Source organism: Quercus suber, unplaced genomic scaffold (genome assembly GCF_002906115.3).
Source record: "Quercus suber isolate HL8 unplaced genomic scaffold, Cork oak 2.0 scaffold_4, whole genome shotgun sequence".
Classification (NCBI taxonomy): Eukaryota; Viridiplantae; Streptophyta; class Magnoliopsida; order Fagales; family Fagaceae; genus Quercus; species Quercus suber.
Window position 1 is genome coordinate 1600475 of NW_027069470.1, and position 18157 is coordinate 1618631.

Genomic DNA, 18157 nt, shown 5'->3' on the forward strand with positions numbered 1-18157 from the left:
TTGGGGGTGGTTGTTTGAGACCATCTAGGGATGGTAACAACCTCCCAGTCAGAAAAGGTCAAGCTACCTTCTTCTTCAAATGATGTCGAGGTGATGGCTACTGTTAAAGCAATTTCTTTGATATTGACCTCAATTTACCTTCTATTATAGTTAAGGGAGATTCAGAGGTCAGAGAATTCGTTAGCTCATAACATAGCTAAACATGCAAAATATGTTCGTGGTTTCACAATATGGATGAAGGATGTTTCTCCACAACTTCATCATGTACTTCTAGTCGATTATGGCTTATTTTTGAATAAATTTTCAAGGTTTTGTTTCTAAAAAAAATAAAATAAAATTTTACTTTCTCAAAATATCAGAAGGTTCGGTAAGTATAATTTATTATCAATGACAGATAATTTAGGAATTTTTTAATACTGTTAATAGGAATTAAAAAAGGAAAAAAACTGTGAGCTCCGCCTTCACAATCTCTAAAAAATTACAACACGCTTAAAAAACACTCATCCCATGGGGCAATTTGACGAAGACAGATGTGCAATATGGGAATCGTTAGTTGTAACGTCAGTTGCGGATTTACTCAACGATCCTCTATCCTCTATCCTCTATAAAAGGCAACGCCCAAACCCATCAATTCCCTGCCTTTTCTTTTTGCTCCCCCCCGTACTCTCTCTCTCTCTCTCTCTCTCTTTCTCCTCTTTTATGTATTAATAAGAGAGATGGGACCTATCTCAAGTTTGTGCGTGAATCCGACCCCATCACAGCCGTTCATTTTTAATCATGCCATACCATCCGATGGTGTTAGATTCACGCACAAACTCTTGATTTGTCTCCTCTGCAACACCTCACTTCATTTTCTATTAAAAAAAAAAAAAACAGAAACACTGATTTTGCTTTTGGCGCCAATTCCAATTTCTATTTCACTAATTTCCCATTTTTTCCCCCTCCTTTTCAAATACAAGACAAGAACGTTTCATATTGTTTGGGATAAGAGAAAAAAAGAAAGAAAGAAGGAAATAAGATATTCTGTTGTGTTTTTTTTTTTTGGTAATCAGATCGGATGGCTTCGGAGGCAGGAGAGGGATCAACGGCTGGGATGGACGATTACGAGACGTTGATCTCAACGACCGACGTGGAGCTTCTCAAGAAGGCTTGGCGTAACGAGAAAGCCGCACCGGAGATTCTTCGATTCGAGACCTCTTTGATTCAAAGAATCAGAGGCCAGATCCAGTTAATGGTATTTCCTATTCGCAACCCTAAGCACCTTGTTTGCTTCCCGAGAAAATTTAATTCAACTAAAACTAATTTTTTAATTATTTAGTGTTACACATTTCTCAGAAGCTAATCAAGTTTCGATTTTTATATCACTGTCTCGTCATAGTTTCTTTTTTATTTTCTTTTTTTTCTTTTTTTTTTGGGTAGAGTTTTACGTTTAGCTAACGAGGAGCAACTTTAACTTTTACGCTAGCATATACATGTAGTCGCAGGTATTTGATTTTGTCAATTAAAATCCCAAACTTATGAAATCGTTTCAATTTGAAGTCCTTAACCTATCTCTGTTATTTATTTCCGTTATTCTAGGCAATAATGGAGAAGAAAAAAAATGGAAAATTGTTGATTATGTTTCACGTAGGTGACTGAAAATAAATTAATAACAGAGATGAGCAAAGGCTTAAAATTGAAAGGATTGCATAGATTTGGAACTTTAATTGACAATCTTAAAATTTTGGGACCTAATTTGAAATAAGTTCTAAACTCTAGGCCTTTTTATGTAAAGATGATGTTTGTGCGTATGGATGGATGTTTTAGAGGCTGCCTTCCATAGGAAAAAAAAAAGAAAAAGACTATTTTGGCCTTTAAACTTTACTAAAAGTTTTGTTTTTCATTTATATACTTCAAAAAAATTCTTTTTTGTCTTTAAACTATTGAAAATATTTTACCTTTTGTCCTTAAATTTTACCAAAAAATTGTTTTTTACCCCTAAACTATTAAAAAAATTTCTTTTTTCATCCCTATTTTTGTCTCTAAACTATTAAAAAACTCTTTATAAAGTTAGGGATGAAAAAAAGAACTTTATAAAGTTTAGAGACGAAAACAAACTTTTAGTAAAGTTTAGGTACCGAAATAGTATTTTACCCACTTACATATGAGATTCATGAAAAATTGGACATTAAATAATTGGAATTGGAATTGTTTATGTTATTGTGAGTCATATACCACAAAAAAAGTAAATCCGGCATTATTAGCGTGTTTTGTGGTATCGTTTCAATTAATTCAAAAAGTAAATCTGGCATTATGAGCATATTCTTGTTGATGCCAGAATTTTGGTACATGTTTACAGGAAGAAACTATTGAGGAATTTACGAGTACTGGAGTTGATATAGAACCACTAGAAATGTCCTTGCTTTTGTGACTCATATTACGAGTACTGGAGTTGATATAGAACCACTAGAAATGTCCTTGCTTTTGTGACTCATATTCCACAAAAAACAGATTCCTCACTAATATCTCAGAATAGAGAACAGGATCCTTGTGGACCTATATTCTAGTGTCATTGTGGCAATATTTCATGGTGTCTGTGCTGTCGTTTTGAATACTTTAAAATGTTTATTCTAGGTTGATCCAGTGCTATGTCATTTGTGTACGTCTTCTTGTTGACACCAAAGGTGGTTTGATGCATGTTTACAGGAAGAAAACATTGAGGAATTTGCTGGTAGTGGCATCGATCCACTCACAGTATCACTCTACCAGATGGACTTGGATAGGACTCAGTATTTATTTAGATCGTATCTTCGGATTCGCCTCCAAAAGGTCTCTATCTGGCTCTTTTGATAAAACCTTTGTTAGTGTATCCGTGATGTTCAGTGGAAGTAAGTTGATCTTTATTTTTGTAACAGTTGAAAGGATTAATGTATAAAGTGTAGCAGTAATAGAATAGAGACCCTTGCTACTTGGTAAGGAATAGATAAGCCATTATAAAAGCTGTTGAGATGCTCCCCCCCCACCCCCCCACCCCCCACAAAAAGAAGAAGAAGAGATTAGTGTGTTTTGAATTAAATTCTCATGCCTTGGGTATCCTGGTGTCAGAATTATATTACATTGTGTATCTCGTAAGAAAGTTTCTATTGCAGATTGAAAAATACATGTTCCATATCTCAAAGAACCCTGAAGTTCAGAGCCGGCTTTCTGAACAAGAGAAAGGGTTTGCCATAAGGTAAAGGCGTTATGTTTTTATGTTGTTCTCATTTCTATCGTGGAAGATTGAAGTTTGTCTTTGCACTGTTGTTGAAGTTGACATTTTGGTTGCAGGTGTGCTGATGATATGGAGAGACATCTTGAAGAGAGTGTATTGTCGAAATTGCCTGATAATTATCAGGACATAGTAAAGCAGTCTATAATAAGTGAAGAGAGCGACATGAGTATGCAATCATCCTTATAAGTCACTTGGTTTTCTTTTATTTTCCTTTCAATGCCCCCTTTCCCCCCCTTCTCCCGCCTCCTCAACTTTCGTGTGTGCCCAAGGAAATCTCTGGATGCCTTAGATATTGCCCTTATTCTGATGACAAAAGTGTTGCTGTAGTATGAAATCAGAACATTGACCTGAAATTTTCTTGACCTTCTGTGATACTGTTAAATATGCTTGGAATTGCTTATACACCAGCTTTTGTAGTTTTAGAATCAATTTTGTATGCCTATATTATGAACCTCTAAATTGGGCATCTTGTAAATTATTATCTTGGATGCTCAAAACTGTTGATTGAATCTTCTTTGTGATCTGAATTATTGATTGTTTATGAGAAGGTATATATTGCAATGTAGAACAACTATATCTTTTTAGCACTTCATTGATGTTTGTTAACATTATGAGCTACAAAAGGTAGTTGGACTGAGCCTTAATTTTAAGTTCTCAAAAGGGCACGACAATCTGAACATTATTTGGGTTTCACTGGTTTTGGCTGCTCAACGCATTCATCAATTTTACTAAATCATTTCCTGACAAGTCAGGAAGTAAAGTTTAGCTTATACTCTTGCCACTATCTCTTCATGGTTGTAATAACTATGCCCAACAAACTAATATTTCTTACAGCTTCTTTTCTTTTTTCCGCCCCACTTTTAATGACAATGGCCACTCTTTATGCTTTTTCTTTTACCTGGTTGGTGTGAGAATTTTTGGTGACAGGAAGGACTGTAATTTTGCACCTTTTTATTGGTTGCCCTGCAGGATTCTCATGGGTCCAGATCAACCATCACTAGTCTCTTTGTCCTTTGTTTGGTCATTCATTTAAGCAGTGCGCAGGGGTGGGCATGTATAGCCTTATCCATTGTAAGGCATTGCTAGTATTAGGGATGACCAGGAATACACACATCCCTCCTCACCCCAGCTCCAAAAGTTCCATCTCTCATTTTGTACTTGATATTTACTTGCTGCATGTTATCTGATGGTGCTGGGTGTTAGCTATTTGTTCTGTTAATCTGCACTGTGGTCTTTGGTTTGTGCTATAAGCTTTTTATTATTGTCATTAGTCACAGTCATGGAAATTTAGCTATTGCTATATTTCTATGCAAAAGATGACCCCATGCATCGCTTTTCTCTCTTGGCTAAAGTTTATTGCTTCCCTAGTCACTTGGTGTGATGCACAATTTTCAAATTCACTTTTTTGTTTCAATCATTACTTTATATTTTTCTCCAAAATTGACAGAATTTATCGTGACTCTTGGAAACTATGTATATGATTAGAAGTGATCCACATCTAACTTTCAGGTTGTACTGATGAGATATTTTATGATTAAAATTAAATAAATCTGGAGGCACTACTTATGCTTTGTAATATGCTTGAGCCAAGTTTTTGAGCATTTGACTCAGGTTGACTTGCATCTAGATTTGGCTTGCTTGTGTTCTAAATTCTTGAGAGACAGGCGCCAAGAATATGCACCTTGAATATTGACAATTACGTTATACCTCTGCCATTTTCAGTCCCAGAGCCACAATTGGACTCATTCGTCGTCTGTAAAAGCAGAAGATTTCTGGGACCTTTTCAGCTTGATGGCAGGCAATCTATTATTTCTTGCATTTTACTAGTTTGTGCTGCTAGAAATGTTTCATCTATTTGCTAACCAAACTAGTTCTCCCCTTTTGGCAGTGATGAACTCCTGGAGATGAAGCCTGATGAACTATGTATAATACATTACAAGTCAATCAGGGAGCGTGTGCAAGAAGGGGATATTGATTTGGTCTGAGAATCAGTCGCTCACTTGTTTGTTTTATGTTCAGAATAATAGGCTGCTAAGGAGGAAAAGTAACATTCATGTAATTGTAATCTGAACTTGTTCATTATTCAACCATATGAATGTCATGGCGGTTTGATGGTGTGGGCAAACATCATTTAGCTTTCTGACATTCATTATGAGGTTAACTTAGTTCCAAAAGCCGGAGAATGTAGAGGCCTTATTCTGGATTTTCGTGGTTAAGCACTCCAAAACAAAATTACAAAAACCCTGGCAAGTTTAATGTGTGCTTGGCTTGCCATCCTCTCTTGAGTCTTTGTATGTATTCTATGGCCACACTTTAAATAAATTCATCAATCAAATCATTCATCTTCTATGTTGATTTCCTTAAGAAATTGTTAATTACTATAGCCAGACTCGTACAGATTGTCAAATATTTGCTGTTGTTTTATAGTTGTACAACTCGGTTTAGATTTTACAAGATTACAAAAATCAATCAATTGCTGGGATGACATAATATTTTAAGCCCACCCCATTCATAACCTATCTTGCTTTCGTCCCACACGGTGACTTAAAATAATACAAAGCACCCGTGATTTAATCCTATCTTATTGCCATCTTTAATTAGGTTAATTAGATGTACAGTCCGTTTGGTTAGGCGATCTGAAAGTCTAACTAAAATGACGTTTTTAAAGCTCAAAATTTCATTTTGCAAAGGTAATTCCTTCTAGCTCTTTAATGAATGTTATTTTAAGCCCAAAACAATGTTTCACACCTTCAAAACTAATGGTAAACTAAAAAAAAGTATAACTCTATAACCCGCACAACAATCTCCGAAGAATCTGGAAAATAAAAGAAATAGAAAGAGAAATGATATAAGATACCGAATAGAGGGCAAATTATTTAGGTACACACACCGGACTGTCAAGGCCCAAATCGACCTGCCCTAACCTGGCATGGTTCATAACATTCTAGTCAAACTCACTATCTCAAAAATTGTCACTTGCCAAAAAAAAGAAAAAAAGGTTTGAAAAGTAGCCTTTTGATCCATTATATTAAAATATTAGTGACTAATATAATGGAAATGAGCCCCCAAAAAAAAAAAAAAAACTCAAAAATTTAACACGATCGAGAAGACTCGCCGACAAAATCAATAGCCAAAATCTTAAGCAAACCATCATAGGACACACCATCTTTTTCATCACCACCGCCCAATCTAATCATAGCTCTAATATCTTCATCGTTAGCAGAGAACCCAGCCCATTCCATGTAACTCTTCAAATCTTCGTGGCTCAATTTCCCATCTCCATCCTTGTCCATAATCCTAAACACGTCTTCCATAACCCCACCATTTCTTGAAGACGACCTTTTCTGAGACCCCAAAACACGTTCAAACTCGTAGTACTCAACGAACCCATCTTTGTTCAAATCCGCCTCAGACATCATCGTCTTTATAGCCTCTTCGTCAGCACCACCGCTTGAAAAGCCAGAATAAAACTTGCGGAGATCGTCGCCGCTAATCTTGCCATCGTGATCAACATCAAGCACGTTAAACGCTGGCCTCAAATCTGAACCCACGGCGGTGGTTTGAGCTCGTAAAGTCGTACCAGAAGGACACATTATTATGACTGTTTGTTTGTTTGTTTTTGTGAAAGAGAAGCTAGAAACGTAACTAGTGGTTTATACTACGAAAGTAATGTAGAGGCTTAGAAATGAAGGGTTATTAGGAGTAGTGTTATATGCATGTGTATATATAGCTGGGTTCCAAGGTTTATGGGCCCACGTGTTAGGCTTGGGGCACAAGCTCTAAGAAATGGGGTTTTAGCTTTTTATATTATAAAAGTCCAGCGCGTTTAGATCTTTGCATAGGTTGATACGTAGGTGGTGACGACTTATGACTTGCGACTCTGTCAGTCTTTTTAATAAGGCTGGCGGTTACCACGGCGACTTAGTGGCAGGACTTGGAGTCTTCGTTGAGTGGTTCAAATGGCTTCAACGATACACCAATTACAATTCTCTAAGCTATATGGTATCAAATAATAGTATGTTAGCAATATTAAAAGGTATTTAGTATTTAATGATACTATATTAGTGATATTAAAATTCAACAAATGTTCTTATTAAAAAAAATTTAATAAGTGTGAGATATGTCAGTAAAAAATAATTACCTTACTAACAAATAAAAGACGAAAGACGTGTATTGATGAATAGTTATTTTTACACACATGTCTTTTATTTATTAAATTTTAATTTAAATGACGAGGTATCATTTAATATAAAATAATTTTTTTTTCATGAATACCTTCGATACATATGATATTCAGTCCATTTGATTAGGCTAAAACCCAAAATTCCATCTCGTAGTAGCAAATTTTCATTATATTTTTTGCAAACAAACACTGATTTTAAACTTAAAACATCAACACCTTTTGCAATACCTTATCTAAACTCGTATTGTGCGAATAAGGATAACCCCATCGAGGTTCCCATGACTCTACATCAGAGACATTATTATTATTATTATTTTTAATTTAGAAAAATAAAATAAAAAATAAGGCTAGCGGTCGGTCTTCGTTTGTTTGTGTTGTGAAGATTTTTTTCACGTTTGTGGTGTGTGGGCTGTCAGGTTAAAGAACACAAGTGTCAAGTGTGTGTGGTGGTGGTGGAATGGTAGGTTTGTTTTCTGGTTAGTGTGATCACGTTGGATATTCCTATCCCTATAGAGATGCTTTTTATAATTTGTGATTGAGCGAGAGAGTAACTTTGTCTGGTGTTTTGATGGTCCCTTTCTCCTTACCATTTTGTTGGTTTCGGAGTCAGCAATGAGTGAACAATATTCTTGTGACGGTTGGCATATCACTTTTAATAATAATTAGTTAATTACTAAAAGGTTGGAAATTCTCGTCCTTTACAATTTTTTTTTTGGAAAATGTGCAGAACATTGTACAAATTTATTTAGTTTATAATAAAAAATTTATATTAGTACAATATAAATCCATAACTACCCTGCTAAGGAAAAAAAATTAGGATAAGAAGAATAGAAAGGTAGGACAGTAATACTTATGCATAATTACTTCTAAGGTGTAGTATTAGCAGATGAGGATGATGATTCTCCAAAGAGGAAAAAACAAAAAGAAAAAGAAAAAAAAAAGGAGAGGAGGATGTGGGATTTGAAGTGAACAACAAATATGGGTCATCACACAAAATATATGGGCCATTACATTAAGTTATTTGTAGCTCAACTAGCTTCTACAGATGTTTTTAACAAAGATATTCAAGATTTAATCCCTCTCTATCTCATCAATATATATATATATATATATAAGTAGAGACCTCATGTGAAAAAGTATGAGATTCTGCCAAATGGCACATTGTATGACATCGTTCTCATTTAGGCTTCCACCTCATCTAAATTTAGTATTTATGTTAAACTATTATGTAATGGCAAATGCATTTATTCAAATGTATTAATAAAACTTATAGAATTTGTATACATTTATAACTTTACATACTTTGAATTGATAAGGATGGATTTAAAAAGTTATGGGAAATGTAGGAATAAAATTCAAAGAATTTGTATACATTTATAACTTTACATGCTTTAAATTGAAATGGATGGATCTCAAAATTCATGAGAAAGGTAGAAATCAAAAAAACTTTTCAATTTTCTACATAAGACTAACTTCAATGTAGAATTGCAAGAGTCGAATTCAATGAATTGAACAAATATTATTTGTTCCACATCAATATATATATATATATATATATATATATAAGTAGAGACCTCATGTGGGAAAGCATGAGGTTCTGCTAAGTGGCACATTGTATGACATCCTTCTCATTTAGGCTTCCACATCTTCTAAATTTAGTACTTATGTCAAACTATTAAATAATGGCAAATGCATTTATTTCAATGTATTAATAAAATTCAAAAAATTTATATATATTTACAACTTTACATGCTTTGAATTGATACGGATGAATTTAAAAAGTCATGGGAAATGTAGGAATAAAAAAAAAAAAAACTTTTCAATTTTTTGCATAAGACTAAATTCAACGCATAATTGCAAGAGTCGAATTCAATGAATTGGACAAATATTATTTATTCCACATCAATATATATATATATATATATATATATAAGTAAAGACCTCATGTGGGAAAGCATGAAGTTCAGTTAAGTGGCATATTGTATGACATCTTTTTCATTTAGACTTCCACCTAATCTAAATTTAGCATTTATGTCAAATTATTAAGTAATGGCAAATACATTTATTTCAATGTATTAATAAAATTCAAAGAGCTTGTATACATTTATAACTTTACATGCTTTGAATTGATACGAATGGATCTAAAAAGTCATGGGAAAAGTAGGAATCAAAAAAACTTTTCAATTTTCTACGTAAGACTAACTTCAATGCATAATTGCAAGAGTTGAATTCAATGAATTTGACAAATATTATTTGTTCCACATCAATCAATATATATATATATATATATATAAGTAGAGACCTCATGTGGGAAAATATAAGGTTCTGCTAAGTGGCATATTGTATGACATTCTTCTCATTTAAGCTTCCACCTCATCTAAATTTGGCATTTATGTCAAACTATTATGTAATGGCAAATGCATTTATTTCAATGTATTAATAAAATTCAAAGAATTTGTATACATTTATGACTTTACATGCTTTGAATTGATTTGGATGGATTTAAAAAATCATGGGAGATGTAGGAATAGAATTCAAAGAACTTGTATACATTTATAACTTTACATGCTTTGAAGTGATACGTATGGATCTAAAAAGTCACGGGAAAGGTAGGAATTAAAAAAACTTTTCAATTTTCTACATATGACTAACTTCAATACATAATTGCAAGAGTCAAATTCAATGAATTGGACAAATATTATTTTTCCACATCAATCAATATATATATATATATATATATATAAGTAGAGACCTCGTGTGAGAAAGCACGAGATTTTGCCAAGTGACACATTGTATGACATTCTTCTCATTTAGGCTTCCACCTCATCTAAATTTAGTATTTATGTCAAACTATTATGTAATGACAAATGCATTTATTTCAATGTATTAATAAAATTCAAAGAATTTGTATATATTTATGACTTTATATGCTTTGAATTGATTCAGATGAATTTAAAAAGTCATGAGAAATGTAGGAATAGAATTCATAGAATTTGTATACATTTATAACTTTACATGCTTTGAATTGATACGGATGGATCTAAAAAATCATGGGAAAGGTAGGAATCAAAAAAACTTTTCAATTTTTTACATAAGACTAACTTTAATGCATAATTGCAAGAGTTAAATATTTTGTTTAGATTTTATGTATACGGTTTTACTTATGTAGCATTGTAATTTATTTATGCTTATTTTTTTCATATTATGTGCCAATTTATATTTTTGGTTTTTTGTATGATGCGTATACTTGGTAAGGATCTATTTTTGTCTACTTTTAGTTCAATTAAAAATTGGAGGTTAAATTGTGATATTATTGCATCACTATAGCATTAATATTTTCTATTGTTTCATCATAAAATTCTAGAAGTTTTTATAGCCAATTGATATATAAAACATAAATAATATAAGAAAGACACCTAGGAACCAACAGGTTTGCAGGTGACAATTTCACTATGATCTAGTGACATTTCTTGATTGTATGAATTAAAGGAATTTTCCCTCCAATGTATTTAGTTTGAATTTAGTTTCAGTAGAAAATCTCATAGATTAAGTACGACTAACAATAATAGTATAGAGAAACACTAGACGTTGAGAAAAGACAAAAAAACCGTGCTCCTGTAGCACCCATTCCCGAGAGCTTGTCTCTGCACATCCCAACCCTCCATAACTCCTCTCCTACTCAATCAATGCCTTAGCCATCCATTTCCTCATCTAAATATCCTTTTCAACTTACCCCACTCATCCCACAGTCCCTGATGGAGGTCTCGGATCTGGTAAACCGCACAAAGAGATGCTCCTCTCAAGATATTCGGCTAGAGCTCCCTCCAAACCAACAATCTCAGAACCCCACTGCAAACACCATCATCGGTAAACTCTTAATCCCCAAAAACTCTCAGTCTACCAATCATTAAAGAGGTAGTGTCCAAAGCCTGGCGCCCCCTCTATCCTCTTGAAGTTATCAAGCTAGACAGCAACATCTTCCTGTTCAGATTTCAACACGAAACCGACGCCCAAAAAACCTTCCTTAAAAGACCTTGGTCCATCCGTGGAGGGCATCTTATTCTAAAGAAGTGGAACCCCTGCCTTACCTGGAAAGAAGTGGATTTCTCCAAATCCACCCTTTGGATTCAGGTTCATGGGCTACCCACACTCTGGCTCTCAGAAGCCAACCTTAAAATCATTGGCACTTTAGCTGGAGATGTCATTGAGTTAGACTTATCTGGAGAAGGAGGCTCAGAATGGAGAAGATTTACTAGAATCAAAGTTAACATTGAAGTTGAACAGCCTTTGCTCCCCGGAGTTTTCCTCCCTCGGCCTAATCTTGACGATCTCTGGGTAAGCCTCAAATATGAGAAGCTTTCCATTATCTGCTATATTTGCGGGCTCATTGGGCACGATGAAAAAGATTGCAACAGAGAAATCTACAAACTGCAAAACCCATTTGGTGCCCGGTTTAAGGCTGCCGGTCCTTGGCTCAGGCCGGAAAACGACCACATTCCGATGGGAGTATACGACAAACTAGATCTGCAGAAAGTTCATGCCACCTGGACTGAGATTGAAGAAGAGCCTCTGGTACCTGACACAGCTGTCCAGCCCTCGGTCGAATGCAGCCAAGATCTGCCCCAAGTGTACCCACTCCAAGGACAGATGGCAGTGGGATTGTGCTCCCACGCCAATTGCACCAGCAGCTCCTCACAGATACCGGCTGAACTAGGCGTGACGATCGTTGCCACACAAGGTTTGTCTCATCCTCTATCCCCTAACCCCTGCTTATCTAATATCCAACCCACACCCGATACTCATGTGGGCCCTGTCCTCCCTCAAGCACATAGCCCACCACAATATCAAACTTTAAATCTTTCTCCGGATATTCACGCACCCACCCCCGTTTCTGAGTTGGGCCCTATCCTCCCTCAAGCCCACAGCCCATCTCAACCAAACCACACATCCCATTCATCACCATCTTCGCGACCCAGCCCACACTCTTCCAGCCCAACAAAAACAAACAATCAAACCCAAACTTTTACCCTCTCTCCCCCTTCAACTTTTCACATGGTAAACACTCAATCTATACCCTCTGATACCCCACACACGTCCACCCCTGTCTCTAAAAGAAAAATCTCAAAGGAAGAGCTATCAACCTTTACCAAAAGACTCAAAATAGCTTCAAATGCATCTGAACCAGTCTTCTTCGACCCCGTCACCACAACCCTCATTCCTAAATCAAAGATTGAATCCTTCATCCTGGAAGAAGAGCATAAATCCCACTCCCCCTTCATTCCCAAGGTCCATGGAGAGCCACTCAAAGGTAAAGCTCGAACCCCTAACCTTTCTAAATCTGTTGTTCCCCTTACTTCTGTGGAAGTTGCACACACTCTTTCTGTTCATACGGCCGAGGAGGCGGGCCTTACCATGCCCCCACCCTTACCATGAGGGCCCTTTGCTGGAACTGCTGAGGCATTTGCGGCGCCTCGACAGTCCGAGCCTTAAAGGCTCAAATAAGCGGCGCTTCGTCCAATTTTATTTTTCTTTGCGAAACTAAGGCAACTGATAAGAGAATGAAGGTTGTTATGGAAAAGTTAGGATTTCAGAATAGAATTGTGTTTGATGCCAAAGGAAGAGCTGGCGGTCTAGCTATGATGTGGAAGTCAGATAGCATTGTAAGTGTCTTGGAGTGCAACAAAAACCTCATAGCCATCAAAATCTCTGACCCGGTGAGTGATTGGGTCTTAGTGGGCTTTTATGGTCCACCTTACTCCTCCAAAAAGGCCAAAGCATGGATAAACCTAACGGCATTCATTGAGTCCGTTCAATGTCCTTGGGTCTGCTTTGGCGACTTTAACTACACTTTAAGCCAGGAAGACATCAGCGAAGGAAGCACAAGTTCCCAATCAGTCACCAACCACCTTAGAGATCTTATGTTTGAGTTCAGCGCTGTTGATTTGGGGTTCTCTGGAAACAAATTTACTTGGGCTAGAGGTAAGTGGGGCAGTGCCGCAGTTAAGAGAAGGTTGGACAGAGGTATCGCCAGCATTGCCTGGCGTTTAGCCTTTCCTAAGGCCTACATATCCCACCTTGGAGCCATTTGTTCCGATCACACACCACTCCTTTTAGATACTTGTCCCAAGGATGCCTTTGCCCACAGGCCTTTCCGTTTTGAAGCGGCCTGGATTCGGGATCCTCGATGCTCTGCTGTCATAGAAAATGCTTGGAATGAGGATGTCAATGGGTCTAATTTCACCAGGTTGTGCAAAAAACAAGAGGCAACCCGCCAAGCCCTCCGTAAATGGAATAAAGAGGTGTTTGGTCTTTGTCAGGTAAGAATCAATACCCTCATCCAAAGGATCTCCAATGTTCAAAATGCCAACCCTTCAAACAGTAATGGTAAAACTGAGGCAACTCTTCAAGCTGAGCTGAGGGAATGGCTCATGAGAAGCGAAGTTTTATGGCGCCAGAAATCTAGAGAGCTTTGGCTTAAGGAAGGAGATAAGAGCACTAAGTTCTTCCATCTGTCCACCATCATTAGACGTCGACAGAACAATATCGATGCTATAAGGTCGGAGGAAGGTAATTGGATCACTGATAAGGGCCTAATCCGACAACACTTCCTAGACAATTTCAGGCATCTCTACACAGTTGAGGAAGTCAACTTCCCAGATCATTTAGAAGACCTTGTCTCTGCTGTCGTTTTAGAGGAAGATAATATAGCTCTTTGCAGCATTCCTACTCCTGAGGAAATTAAAGCCACATTGTTCCACATGCCTGATTTGAAGGCACCTGGACCCGATGGCTTTCCCGTTGCTTTCTACAAAAGCTTCTGGCCTATAATGGGAGATGACGTCACCAAAGCAATCACATCGTTCTTCACTGCTGGTTCTATGCCCAAGGAAATAAACTCATCTCTTATCGTCCTCATCCCAAAGGTACCCAATCCTTCCTCTTTCAATCATTATAGGCCTATAAGTTTATGTAACGTTATTTACAAAATTATCTCCAAGATCTTAGTGTCTAGAATCAGGCCTCTCCTTCCCAGATTCATCTCTCCTTGTCAATCTGCATTTATCCCTGGCCGCTGGATAGCTGAAAATCAAGTCATCGTCCAAGAGTTGATACATAGTTTCAAGGTCAAGAAAATTAAAGCAGGGCAGATGGCCATTAAGATTGATCTCCAAAAGGCTTATGACCGAGTGAACTGGGATTTTGTCCAAGCTGTCCTCAACAAGCTGGGTTTTAATGATGTGTTCATTGGGTGGATATTGGCATGTATTTCCTCGGTGTCGTTTGAAGTGCTTGTCAATGGCGGCAAGTCTGACCAATTTAAGCCAAGCAGGGGGCTCAGGCAGGGTGACCCCTTGTCGGCCTATCTTTTCATAATTGGGCAAGAGGTTCTTTCTAGGCTCTTGGAGAAAGAATTCACTCTTAAAAACATTGATGGGGTTAAAGCTAGTGTTCGCGCACCACCAATCACCCATGTAATGTATGCCGACGACATCATTCTCTTTTCCAAGGCTACAAGGAACAATGCTGATGCCATTGTCAAATGCATTCAAAAATACTGTAATTGGTCTGGCCAGAGCCTCAACACTTCCAAATCTGGGGTATATTTCTCTAAGCACTCCTCACACCAAAATCGCAGAGCTGTCAAACACATTTTGCAGATGAAAAAATTGAAGAAGGATGCTATCTATTTGGGCTCCCCCCTTTTCTTGTCCAGAGCACGAGCAAAGGACTTCAGACATATCATTGATAAGGTTGAAACGAGGCTCACGGGTTGGAGAAGCAAATGCCTCTCTTGGGCAGGAAGATCAACCCTCTTAAACTCAGTGGTTCAATCCATCCCTACCTATGCCATGTCTTCATTCAGCATCCCCAATAGCGTCTGCAACAAGTTAGACTCTCTTTCTAGAAGGTTTTGGTGGAAGCTGAAGAATTCAGATGGGAGGTTCCTAGCACTCACAGCCTGGGACAATCTATGTAAGCCAAAAACCAAAGGAGGTTTGGGGTTTAAAAAAGCAAAACAGATGAACAATGCTTTGCTAACTAAACTCGCTTGGATGGTCGCATCCAAAAGAGACAGTCTCTGCATGTCTATTTTGAGAGCTAAATACAAAGTTAGAAATGACTGGTTGAGAAGAGAACCCCCAAGAACTGCTTCTCCAGTTTGGAAAGCCATTGAAGGTGTCAAGGAAACCATTGTCAAAGGTGCGTGCTACCTAATAGGAGATGGAGCCTCCATTAATGTCTGGTTAGACCCGTGGGTCCCTTGGATTCAAAATTTCATACCAAAGCCAGCACAACCTGCATTTGCTGAGACACCCCTTATGGTTTCCATGCTCATCAATGGACCATCCCAACATTGGAAAGAGAGTCTTATTCGCCAACTCTTTGAACCATCATCTGCAAAGGCAATCCTATCCATTCCACTTGCTGTGCACCAAGGCAACGACAAACTCATTTGGGTGCCTTGCTTAAGAGGAGAATTTACAGTCAAATCAGCATACAAAGTCGCCAACCCACAGTCTTCACAAAGTTCTCTATTTGACTAGCTATGGAGAAGGCTATGGAAAATCAAAGTGCCTGAAAGGATCAAGATGTTGTTGTGGAGAATCGCATCAAACACCATCCCGGTTAAGGAAATCCTAGCTCAGAGAATGGGATTGGACAATCAGGTGTGTGAACTTTGCCATGAAGCCCCTGAATCTTCTTGCCATCTATTCTGCCTCTGTCCTGTAGCCAGAGCAATCTGGTTTTCTTCTTGCTGGGGAATGAGAGTTCATAACCAAAACATAACCAACAGTGCTGATATTGTAAAGTTGGTTCTTGAGCCACCTATTCCCTCGGATTTAGAAGTAGACAGAGAGCACATCACCACAACGTTGGCATTCACTCTGGATGAAATATGGCTCTTGAGGAATCAACTCATTTTCGAAGACACCAAGATTGACATTCTTTCTTCCAGCAGTCGTATCTCAAGCAGAGCAGCAGAATTTTCCAATTTGCACAACCTAGAAGTACATGCTCCCCCTCCTCTCTCACCAACTTCTTGGTCACCTCCTCCAGAGGGTATCATCAAGCTTAATGTAGATGCAGCGGTTGGACCCACATTCACAGCACTGGCAGTTATTGCTAGAGATCACACCGGGGTTCCTATTAAGCTTTGGGCTAAAAAATATATCAGCTGTCTCCCTATTCAAGCTGAAGCCGCCTCGGTGCTTTGGGCCATCAACCTTGCCACTGCTGAGGGTTGGATGAAAATTATTATAGAAGGAGATTCTAAGATTTGTCTCGACGCACTTTCTGCCAAAGACTCCCTGCCTCCTTGGAATATAAGTAATATTGTTAGTGATGTTTTTTCTATTTGTAAGTCGTTCATTTCTGTTTCTTTTGCTTGGGTTAGAAGAGATTGCAACATGGCAGCCCATGAAACTGCCAAGTTTGCTCCTCAAACCTCTGAGTCTTGTTGTTTTTCTTTGGAAAGTCTGCCATTGGTCCTAGCCACCGTTTGTAAGGCAGACTTCCCCCCCTGTTCTTTCCTTTTTTAGTGCAATGTCATTGAAGTTTAGCAAAAAAAAAAAAAAACAATAATAGTATTCATAAAATCAATGGATCAAAAATAATTTCTTATAAAATTTATCAAATTGCACCACACATTGCGTGTGATATCAGCTAGTTATTATAATTACTAAAGCATAAAAAATATGGGCCATTTGAATAGATATCATTATTGTTGTACTATTAGTTGAATCCTAATCAATCATATGTTCTTGAAGCTTGTAAATTGTAATTATCCCTTAAACTTAGATTTAATTCCTTCATTACTATAATTTAGATTCTTAATCAAACCATACCTTTTTGAAAATATGTCATTATACAAAAATATACAAATATTGGTCAATAAGTGACATATATCAATTTATTATATAGGTTAATAAAAAATATTATTGTGCTATATTGGTAAAAAAATTTATATAATTAAGAGTCTTGTAATTTAATTAATTGAAATTTTTTGATCTTTCCAAAACATTCGGGATTTAAATCCTCTCCAATATCAAATTTAAAAAGAAAAAAAAGAAGAATTATATGGTCCTTGAGTTCAATTGAAGGTATATCCGTACACCTTACAATCAGTATAAAATTTTCTATGAAGGCTCATGGACCAGACATTCCATTCTCATTTCGCATCATTTTCCTTTTTATTTTTGGCTAATTTCGCATCATTTTCGCAGTGACTATAGCATATTATTACTTTATTCGGTCAAACATTTTAATAATTTTCTTTTCTAATATCTAAGTATTGAAAAGCATGGGGTTCCAATCATATAGTAATTTGTTTCTCTTATTCAATTGACTAGACAAAATAAATTTTCACAACAGAACTAGGTAGAGACACTGACACAAGAGCAAAACGACCCTATTTTGAGCTTTATCAAATTCGCCACTATGCTCCAATGGAGTGCAACTACTGATGCCAAAGCCAAAAAAAAAAAAAAAAAAAAAAAAAAAAACTACAGATGCCAAAGGCATCCTATTCTCAATCATGTAACAAAGTTACAAACGCTGAACAAGGGCATCCTATTCTAGATTAGTTAAACCAAGTCATACACAAGTTATTTTCGAAAGCACTCTAGAGAATATTTTTAAAAGGATTTTGACAATGAATTTCCTTGAGAGCATAAATTAAGATTAATGCATTTTTTAATTCTAAATATACACAAATTTGTGAG

General features: G+C 36.9%; 3 protein-coding genes across 3 annotated transcripts; 2 read left to right on the forward strand and 1 right to left on the reverse strand.

Annotated features, from left to right (window-relative positions):
* The first annotated feature begins 657 nt into the window (after positions 1 to 657).
* Positions 658 to 5597, forward strand: LOC111983140 (DNA replication complex GINS protein SLD5). Its single transcript, XM_024014797.2, has 6 exons — positions 658 to 1234; positions 2686 to 2808; positions 3129 to 3211; positions 3307 to 3416; positions 4973 to 5048; positions 5139 to 5597. Exons 1-6 carry the CDS (start codon positions 1058 to 1060, stop codon positions 5233 to 5235), a joined length of 666 nt encoding a protein of 221 aa, XP_023870565.2. The 5' UTR covers positions 658 to 1057; the 3' UTR covers positions 5236 to 5597.
* Positions 5598 to 6073: 476 nt separating this feature from the next.
* LOC111983139 (calcium-binding protein CP1) lies at positions 6074 to 6982 on the reverse strand. Its single transcript, XM_024014796.2, has one exon. The coding sequence runs from the start codon at positions 6841 to 6843 to the stop codon at positions 6343 to 6345; it is 501 nt and encodes a 166-aa protein (XP_023870564.1). The 5' UTR covers positions 6844 to 6982; the 3' UTR covers positions 6074 to 6342.
* Positions 6983 to 16024: 9042 nt separating this feature from the next.
* LOC136066187 (uncharacterized) lies at positions 16025 to 16975 on the forward strand. The gene has a single exon (XM_065770100.1). The coding sequence runs from the start codon at positions 16025 to 16027 to the stop codon at positions 16973 to 16975; it is 951 nt and encodes a 316-aa protein (XP_065626172.1).
* The last annotated feature ends 1182 nt before the right edge of the window (positions 16976 to 18157 follow it).

Bases quoted from the DNA above. Each gene is read 5' to 3' on its own strand.
- LOC111983140 (XM_024014797.2), top strand. From the start codon at position 1,058: ATGGCTTCGGAGGCAGGAGAGGGATCAACGGCTGGGATGGACGATTAC. The intron at 3,212-3,306 runs GTAAAGGCGTTA...TTTTGGTTGCAG, and splicing joins GAGAAAGGGTTTGCCATAAG to GTGTGCTGATGATATGGAGA. The intron at 5,049-5,138 runs GCAATCTATTAT...CCCTTTTGGCAG, and splicing joins CCTTTTCAGCTTGATGGCAG to TGATGAACTCCTGGAGATGA.
- LOC111983139 (XM_024014796.2), bottom strand. From the start codon at position 6,843: ATGTGTCCTTCTGGTACGACTTTACGAGCTCAAACCACCGCCGTGGGT.
- LOC136066187 (XM_065770100.1), top strand. From the start codon at position 16,025: ATGTTGTTGTGGAGAATCGCATCAAACACCATCCCGGTTAAGGAAATC.